This window comes from Daktulosphaira vitifoliae, unplaced genomic scaffold (assembly GCF_025091365.1).
Source record: "Daktulosphaira vitifoliae isolate Bord-2020 unplaced genomic scaffold, ASM2509136v1 Scaffold_20, whole genome shotgun sequence".
In the NCBI taxonomy this organism is placed as follows: domain Eukaryota; kingdom Metazoa; phylum Arthropoda; class Insecta; order Hemiptera; family Phylloxeridae; genus Daktulosphaira; species Daktulosphaira vitifoliae.
This window is the reverse complement of record NW_026099591.1, coordinates 18,601-29,012: the sequence shown is the minus strand read 5'-3', so window position 1 is coordinate 29,012 and position 10,412 is coordinate 18,601. Positions and strand designations below refer to the sequence as shown.

The 10,412-nt window shown below is 32.5% G+C and overlaps 1 protein-coding gene across 1 annotated transcript; it reads right to left on the bottom strand.

Moving 5' to 3' along the window:
* Positions 1-2,658: 2,658 nt before the first annotated feature.
* LOC126908853 (uncharacterized) lies at positions 2,659-3,301 on the bottom strand. Its single transcript, XM_050691167.1, has 2 exons — positions 3,053-3,301; positions 2,659-2,949 (listed from the first exon to the last, which is right to left on the bottom strand). Exons 1-2 carry the CDS (start codon positions 3,264-3,266, stop codon positions 2,762-2,764), a joined length of 402 nt encoding a protein of 133 aa, XP_050547124.1. The 5' UTR covers positions 3,267-3,301; the 3' UTR covers positions 2,659-2,761.
* Between the last annotated feature and the right edge of the window lie 7,111 nt (positions 3,302-10,412).

Sequence of the window (10,412 nt, the reverse complement as noted above, 5' to 3'; positions counted from 1 at the left end):
CTGATGAGTCCTTTGATTGAATTATTGTCTCTACCTGTTTTCAAATTTACTAATGAGAATCGTGATCAATTTGAACGTGTAAAAAATTCTTTTTCGAATGTCATTCTGGTACATCCAAATTTTAATTCTGAGTTCTATATTCAGACTGACGCGTCTAAGCTTGGGCTTGGCGTTGAACTATTTCAATTGGACAATAACAGTCAACGTAACACAATTGCATTTGCGAGCCGTGTACTTAATGCTGCGGAGAAAAATTATTCTATTACGGAAATGGAACTGTTGTCAATTGTGTTTGCTTGTACGAAATTTCGTGTATTTTTATTGGGACATCGTGTGAATGTAATTACAGATCATCAGGCTCTTGTGTTTCTATTTAAATGTCGTTTGCGAAACGCTCGGTTAACGCGTTGGACTTTATTATTGCAAGAGTACGATTTAAATATTGTTCATTGTCCTGGGACTCAAAATGTAATTGATGCTCTCTCGCGTAGCCCTATTGGTCGTGATGAAATAGTTGAAGAACCTATGCCTAGATTGATGAGTTTAAAAGTCGAAGCGCCCCCAAAACTTTCAGCTGACATTATTGAACTACTTAAAAATGTTGATGTACACCAACGGTCCGATTCTAAATTAAGTGTGGTCATAACAAAATTATCTACATCGTCCCACGTTCCAGTATTATCTGATTATTATATGATCTTTAATAACATTTTATTTCGCCGAAGGTCCAAATCCAATGAATCTTGGTTAATCTGTTTACCCAATAATTTAATTGCTACTGTGGTCATTAAATTTCATGAATTATATGGTCATGTTGGAGCAAGGAAATGTGTAGGTGTTCTGAGAGATTTTTGTGTATTTACCAATATGGATAGAATAGTCCGAAAGCTATTATCATCTTGTGATATTTGTCAAAGAGCTAAACCTTCTAATCAACGAGTCGAAGGATTTATGCAACATGTCCTGTCTGATAATGTGTTGGACAAGGTTCTGGTTGATTTGTATGGACCTCTCCCAATTGGCTGGAATGGAGTACAGTATATTTTTGTAGTGTTGGATAATTTTTCAAGATTTGTTCGGTTATACCCACTAAAAAGGGCCACTGCATCAGCTACCCTTAATCGGATTATTAAAGACTACATACCGTCTCACGGTAAACCAAAAATCATAGTCTCTGATCACGGTAAACAGTTCAGTAGCCGTTTGTGGCAATCCCGGCTATCTGAACTTGGCATTCCACCTACACATACAAGTGTATACCATCCACAATCTAATCCGTCTGAAAGAGTGATGCGTGAATTGGGACGTTTATTTAGAACTTATTGTCACCAATACCATACAGAATGGCCCCGTTATTTATCTTATATTGAGTGGGTACTTAATCATACTATCCATGAGTCTACTGGATACACACCGGCGAGTTTATTCGAAAATCAGGAAGAAGAGACCCTTATCAATAGTATCATTGAATTTCAAAAAAAATACAAACGGACAACTTGTCGCTTCGGCAGTATAGATGAGAAAAAAAATCTGTTGTAGCGGCATTTGTGTAGTGGCCGGTGATCATGATGTCGCCGGGTGGTGGTGGTGCCAACTTTGAACACGTTCATTGAGGGGACATAACAATATTGGTACAGGTGCACAATGTACGGTCAGCTGATGATTACAGATATCGGACCGGTTGACAAGTGAAGGTTATCATATACAAAATTATGAAAATACTTTACACCTACTGCACACACATCTAATTGATAAGATTTAAATATATAAAAAAAAAAAACTCGTATAAATTCTGTAACATTACAAGCATATCAAATGTCGAATTTCATCTGGTTACGCAGTCTTGTTTTAATTTTAATATTGGTAGGCCCATTTGAGTTAATATGGAATTAAGTTTTGCCAAAACATTACTGCTACGTTAAAAATATTCAACTATTTTTTTTACTTTAGCTACCATTACTGCAATATTCTCAAGAGAGTGTTGAACAATGAGATTAACGAATGAGCAAAACATCCTAAATGCCGATAATGTAATTGAGCAGCTGCTCAATACAGCAGCAGTAATATTTGCAGCATTGTCAGTAACAATGGCTACAATTTTATTACTAACCTTCCATTCAATTGATAATTTTTTTAAAAAGGCAGCTATATTATCTGAATAGTGTCGTTGGTTAAAATGTTCACAACCAAGACAGACAGAACAAATTTTACCTTCATCATTAATAAAATGAGCTGCAACTGCAATATAGCTCCTATTATTAATACAAGTCCATCCATCTGTTGTTAATGACAATGCATTAGCATTTTCATCTTTTTTTTTCAAAACTTCTAAAGTGAAAAATTGAATAATCTTGGAATTAGATTTTTTGACACAGCTGGCGGCAAGGAAGCTCATATGCAGGGTTTAAAATTTTTAATAAATTTCTAAATTCCTAGTCGTCCACTATAGAAAACGCATAATATCTATATTATAAAACAAAATATTAAAATAGTGGTGTTGTAATGTATTAAGCTAATATAACCTTATTTGCACCAGTAACAAAACTTCTATAAAACATATACATGTATATATTATATAAAAATTGTGAATGTTTGAAAATATTTAAAAATTTTAAAACCAGTAAGGCTCTTAATTATATTTACACCATAATAGTTTTAGGTAGGAATATAATATTAATTTAAAATATATTTATTAATTTTCTTTTTGTTTCTAGTCAAATTGTATTTATACTTTTAATATGAATAAAATAAAAATATGTAGTTACCCTTTAACAATCATTTCTGTAACTTGCTCATCATTCTGCTTTGATCTACTGACTGTCATAGGTTTTTTATTCTGCATAAAATGCATAGTGCTGCTTTGAGTACGATTAATATTAGTGGAACTAGTAGGTTGGCTCGCATTACTTACAATAATACCAGGAACATTTAATGTTTCATATGATGAACCTACTCATTTATTCATACAAAATAACAAAGAGATTTAATTCAAATATATACATTTAAATTGATGAAAGAAAAATAAAATTAAAAAACAATTTATCAAAAATACCATGATTTGTAGGATCGTCCACAAAATTTTCATTGCTATTTACAGTAACTTTTGAAATAAGTACAGCAGAATGTACTGTTTTTATAAGACGACTCAAATTACCAAAAGATCCACCAGCAATGCTCAATATTTTACTATAATACCCACATTTGGCTCTACTATTTTCCAACTCGGTAAAGTGATTCCACATATCACTCTTTTTACGTGGGGCCATTATAAAGAATTTATCAAATTTACTTTTAAATTTTAAATTAGGTATAAAAATACTCAAATTTGAAAAACTCACTAAGCTTAAAGAAATAAACACAGTTCATAGTTAAATGCAAGATTACTAATAATTATTGGTGTATACATTAATGTATAGGTATTAGATTAGATATACTTGGATAAAGTTTTTAGTCAGGAATTGACATGTCTATTCAGGTTATTTTACAAGAAATTATAACCACTTGTATTATTGTTTGTTCAAGTTCTATTCTCTTATTATTATTATTATTATTACATTAATATCATCATATGTGTAAATCATATTTTTTTATACTTTAAATCTCTCGACTTATTTGAAATTAAAATTTAGCAAGACACCAATTTTTTCTTTAAATTGTTATCATACAAATTAATAAAAATAGAGATATAACTTTATATAAATAACACATGTAATAACATTAGAAGTATTTATTATTTAATGAATACAAATAAAAAATAAAAATTAATGCTATACAAAAGTAATTAAAATAATATTAAAAATTATGTATATATTTAATTTAACCTTTTAATATTCCTCTTTGTTATTTCTATCTGTATTAGATTATTCACCATTGTAATAGTATTAACTAGGTACATAAATATATTATGTAAAATAAACAAAAAAGAAGTATATTTATACATAATAATAATAATAGTTTGTCTATTATATTTAAGTACCTAGGTATCCATCCAGTATCCATTTTATATAAAGAATAAATCTAAATCTAAAATTAATATCTGGTACTAAATAGTTCTTGGGATAAAAATGGAATCAAAATTTCTGCAATCACTCAATTGGCCTCTGTATTTAGATAATCTTGAAATTTGAAAGTACCAACATTTTAATTTTTATAATTGAATCGGTGAGTGGAAGAACAGTACTAGTCCAAAAAGTAAAATTTGAGATAATCAAGTTTTTAAGTTAAAAAATTCTGTTTACAGTAACTTATGGACTTTAGAAGCCAGGAAATTTTGTAGCTGTTTTTACAAAGTTCCTAATAGCTTGTTAGTACAATCATTGGTTATAAAAAATTTTTTTTTTTATTTTAAAACAATTTAAAAATATCATTGGACAAGTACTGTTTTTCTTCTCAATTATGTTTTTGTTTATAATTTCCCTGATAGTTCTTTTAAATTAAAATAAAAATAATATAAAATAGTAGGAATAGTTAAAACATAATAGTAACACTTTATTGTTTAGTAACTTAAGCTTTTTTAACTTCATTTGGGCTTTTTCTTGCTTGCCCTTCGTGATACACGTAACAGTGGCCCGTATTTTCTTTTAAATCATGAATTTCAAAGGTATTTACTCACAGTTGACGATAATATAATACCTCTTGAACAGGTATATTAGGTAAAGGAAGGTTTTGCATAAAATCAAAACATATTGCTGCCACACTAGGATTTTCCTTACATAGATTCTCAACTTCTTTAAGTTTATTATAAAACTTATTGGCACGTTTTTTGTGGATTAAATACTGCACTGCTGTTACTCTCTTTGTATTATCATTTAAGTTTTTATCCCGGATTCTTGATTCCAAGTTCTCACACTCTGAACATACGTCCACTTGAGGTCTTCCAAAGCTGAAGTTATAATTTCCTTGAAAAATCTTTAGGTAGTACTCATATTTTATTTTATTTTCAAGATCCAGGTGCTTTTTAATAAACAATCTGTGCATTTCCTTAGTATTTAAGGTACAAGGCAAATACCGTAAAGGTTTAGAAGAACAATGAAACGTTTCCAGCGGAAATGATTCAATGTGTTCCTTCATATTTATAATGAACTCGTCTTTTATCTCAGACGGTCGATTGTTGTGCTTTCCACGTCCATCTTTAGGTAATATACCAGATAACAAAATACTTGTTAATCTTTGCACTTGAATATGTGATATAGCATGCAAGCTCATAAAAGCCTGTTTGCAATCAGATATGCGTAATTCGTTCTTGTTGACAATATAAGCAAAATTACTCGCCCTTGGTTTTGCATTTGCTCCATCAATCTCAGACCTTTGGCGGCGTCTAATCACAGATTTTGTTTCGATCAGCTCGAGTAAAAAAGTATCAAATTCATTTTTCGGTTTTCCATCATTTAAATTATGAATTATTTTTTTTTTCGTCATTGGAAAACGTATTCATACATTTGCATCTGCAAACGCAATTAGGACCAGTAATTTTAGAAGTAACTAGATTACCTGATACTGAAGTATAAGAAGCTCCATTTTGACGAGCGATCTTAATTTTTTGACGTTTCCATGTTTGAGGACAAACTTTGCGATTCTTTCCTATCTTTGGTATTTCATTTTCTTCACCTGACGTAGTGTCAGAGTCAGTCATTTTTATTTCACAAAAACGTTTAAACAAAAAAACAAAACAAAATATGTACTCATAAAAAAATATTATTAATATTGCAAAAAATTAATAATGTAAGGACACATTCACACCACAACAATAACAATAACCATAGAGATAAATAAATGATAATAAAAACACTGTTTTTCCACTCATCAAACAACAAATATATCCGTGGAAAGTGAAAAAAGGTTGAACTAGTACTATTTTTACACTCAATACTTAGATCTAAATTAGATGAGTTTATTCGCAAAAAAAAAAACGAAATATCGAATTTTGGACTATACTGTTCTTCCACTCACCGAATCAATTAATGTCTATTAATTATTGAATTGATGAATCTAAGTTGTCAATAATTTCATCTTTATTTGAGCATTAGATTCACAACATATGATCGAATTAGAGGTTTTTAATATTGATTGATAGAATATTCTACATTAATTTATAAAACAATCACAATGATTAAGTATAATCAGAATGGTTTTTTCTTTTATATCTTTTGTAAAACATAATTCCAACGTGTATACTGTATATGTGTATAATATATATTACCAGGTGTATGCATAAGTTTTTGCCGGTTTTTGTGGTAAAAAAAAAACAAATAATTTCAAAGGAAAATCATTTTTCGTTTATTCAAAATATTGGCCATCTGCTTGTACACACTTCGCCCATCTTTCAGGTAAATTATGAATACCTTGCCAGAAAAACTGTTTCTCTTTTGCGGCAAACCATTCGTTGAGCCATTTTCCAACTTCTTCGAAATTGCTGAAGTGTTGCTCTGCAAGCGCGTGCCCCATTGATGCGAAGAGGTGATAGTCAGATGGTGCCAGGTCAGGGGAATACGGCGGGTGCTGAAGGATGACCCATCCAAGCGATTTCAAAGTTTCTTTCACTAGTTTTGATGCGTGAGACGGCGCATTGTCGTGTAACAAAATCACCTTGCCATGTCTTCTGGCCCATTCCGGTCGTTTTTCGATCAATGCGTGGTTCAGATTATTCATTTGTTGACGATATAGTTGTGCATTAACGGTTTCGCCGGGCTTCAAGAGTTCATAATACACAACACCGATCTGGTCCCACCAGACACAAAGCATGGTTTTTTTGCCGAAGCGATTTGGCCTTGGTGTTGAAGGGCCAGCTTCACCGGGGGACAGCCACGATTTTCTCCGCTTCGGGTTTTCAAAATAAATCCATTTTTCGTCACCAGTCACAATCCGGTGCAAAAATGATTTTCTTTCGTGGCGTTGAAGCAGTATTTCACAAGTGAGTTTGCGATTTTCAATTTGACGTTCATTCAAATCGTGTGGAACCCATTTACCAAGTTTATGAATCTTCCCCATTGCTCGCAAACGTCTGCTGATTGTTTTTTGTGACACATTTAAAACTTTTGCCAATTGCTGTTGAGTTTGAGTTGGGTCCTCGTCCAGTAACGCCTGCACTTTGACGCGTATCCAATATATACGGTGAACACCACACACAAAATATATATATTTATTTATATAGATTTGTATAGCAAGGTTAACAGCACAATAATTACAGCGGTGGTATAGGAAAATATCAAATATAGTCTATGACTCTATATATATATATATATATATATATATAGATTTAATTATTCAAACCACACCTTTGCGCAATAAGTAAACCAGTTAATAAGAATAGTAATTATAAATATAATCACCAACGACAACGAAAAACAATGAACATGAAAAAATGAAACGCAACAACGAGTCCAGGTTAACGTCAAAAAAAAACCGAACAGCCAAAAGTAAAATACCCCAGTTCAGGTGAACGTCGAAACGAAACAGAACGCAATATCGGTAATCCATATTCGGCGGCGGCCTTATCTCAGTGTCAAGGNTTTTGTGACACATTTAAAACTTTTGCCAATTGCTGTTGAGTTTGAGTTGGGTCCTCGTCCAGTAACGCCTGCACTTTGACGCGTATCCAATATATACGGTGAACACCACACACAAAATATATATATTTATTTATATAGATTTGTATAGCAAGGTTAACAGCACAATAATTACAGCGGTGGTATAGGAAAATATCAAATATAGTCTATGACTCTATATATATATATATATATATATATTTAATTATTCAAACCACGCCTTTGCGCAATAAGTAAACCAGTTAATAAGAATAGTAATTATAAATATAATCACCAACGACAACGAAAAACAATGAACATGAAAAAATGAAACGCAACAACGAGTCCAGGTTAACGTCAAAAAAAAACCGAACAGCCAAAAGTAAAATACCCCAGTTCAGGTGAACGTCGAAACGAAACAGAACGCAATATCGGTAATCCATATTCGGCGGCGGCCTTATCTCAGTGTCAAGGGCGGGGTGACGACCGATGACAACCGATTGTCATATTAATAGCTGGACGGCTGATATCGAGAGAGACACGGGTGAGAGCCAGCCTAGAGCAAAAGGCGGTGCCGTGTCAACTTCCTCGTCATCACACTTTTGTGGTCTACCGGAGCGCGTACTGTCTTTTATATTAAAATCACCACTTTTAAATTGGCGAAACCATGTCTCACATGTTCTAATCGATGGAGCGTGTTCACCATATGTTTCTACCAGCAAACGATGACTTTCCACAGCCTTTTTCTTTCGATTAAATAGGAAAAGCAATGCGTGCCGCAAATGTTCTTTTTCAGGCACAAACGTAGACATGATCACTGAACGATAAAACATAGACGCTATTGTTTGGTGGACTCAACTTTTGCGTGTTTGTAGGTTAATGTCAGGTAAACAAACTGACGTAGTGTCAAATCGATGCGCAGTGTATTATTCGTTGGCGCCATCTCTTAGTAAAACCGGAAAAGACTTATGCATACACCTGGTATGTAAAAATGACCAAACAACAAGATAAATAAAATTATTTTCGATGTTTTTTACTTATGGCATCTTAATGTTTAAATAATACCAGGGTTCTGCTATCAGAATCTGAGTGGATCAGGCCCACACTAAATAAAAATTTATTTATTGATGTTGAATGTGTATTATATTATAATATAATCAACTCAATTAAATAATAATTATATTGATAATTGTTATACACACATCCACTTTTTATGGGATTTAAGGTAAGTTTATAATTTAATTGCCCGTAAGTAGTGTGAAATACTACTGAACTGTGTACTGCTGTACTAATAGTGATAAAACGAATAGTTCATTGCCAAACAATATCAGTATGATCAATAAAATTAGTGAACATAAGAATAGTTCATTTGAACTATTCACTTGAATGAACTATGAACTAATGAACTATTCACTTGAATGAACTATGAACTAATGAACTATTCACAGAAATGAACTAAACTTTCCATCTCCAATCTGTTGTATCATCGGCCAGCGAATTAAAAAATGTCGAGCATACGTTTTCTCCATTAAGACTGAAAAAAATTATATATATTTATTAAATAAGGTCTATTCAATTAGAAAAAAAAAATTTAACTCACCATTCTTTAGTATATTCTTTCAGCATCGTCCACCGTTGTTCCAACTGCTGGCTCGCAAATTGTTTTATTTGGCTTATGTAGCTCAGATCGCTATTGGGTAAACTATTTCTAATCGTATAATCCGAAACCGCATTGATCAACATACATTTGTTTTCCACATTTACTTCATACTGAGATTTCATATATTGAGCCATCTGTTCCAACTGTTGTAGAACCAATGGTTGAATTACAGTCATCTTTTGATTGATAGTCTCAAAGATACAACANGCTGAATTACAATCATCTTTTGATTGATAGTCTCGAAGATACAACATTCCAAAGCGCTGAGTTTTAAAATGTCTGATCAGCTGAGTAACACTCGGCATTCATCTTGTGCTTGTGATTCTAAGACTAGCGAAGACTCTCCTTGAAACGTAGTCTTTGATACAATTAGTATAATTGTTGCCGATAGATATGGTACAAACAGTTGTAAACACAGGCAGAAAGAGTTAAAACAGGATGAACAGGGATGTGATCGCGTTCAGACAGGTTTTAACATGTTCAGACATGTTGAAACGAGATTATGCGAATCCAGGATACGCTGTTCGGTAAACCAACACATTGTCCCTACTACTTTTATAAATTGCCTACTACATAACATACATAGTAAAACCTGCGACAATTACTATAGTTTATACTAAATTTGCTGTATATATTTAATTAAATATATATATTAAAACAATTAGAAAAAATATATAATTAATGAATATTAAAGTTGATGTTCGTTGAGTCATTGATAGTAGATGTACACCAAAACCTCGTGACAGTTGTCACATAACCATACAGATCAGGGATGACCTTATACAAGGCCGTTGCCCGTACCTTATAAACTAGGGAAGTTAATTTTTGAAAGGAGAAAAAAAAAATACACGAGTCCATTTAAGATGGAACACGCAAAAAAAAGAAAAATATGATGGTTAAGTTAAATTAAGGGGACTTTATTAAGTAAAAAAATTAAGTTACTACGAGGCAAAAATCCGAGTGGTCAAAAAACCTCGTCTACAAATTAAAGGGGACAAAGAAAGAGAAAAAAAATAGTTACACCTACACTTTTATTATTAGAGAATACGATAAACGTCTTCGGGTACCCGCCGGCTATTAATCGCGGCATTGCCGCTAAGCACGGCGGGTATAGGTCCCAAGTAAGCGACTGGTTTTAGACAGTTAGACTTAGCTTGCAAGACTTTGGGACACCCCGGAATAAAATGCACTACGTCACCACATTCTACTAATGACCTATTCATCACCCA

Excerpts from the sequence above, each read along its gene's own strand:
- LOC126908853 (XM_050691167.1), bottom strand. The coding sequence starts at position 3,266 with ATGGCCCCACGTAAAAAGAGTGATATGTGGAATCACTTTACCGAGTTG. Across the intron at positions 2,950-3,052 it reads GGACGATCCTACAAATCATG|GTTCATCATATGAAACATTA; the intron begins GTATTTTTGATA and ends ATAAATGAGTAG.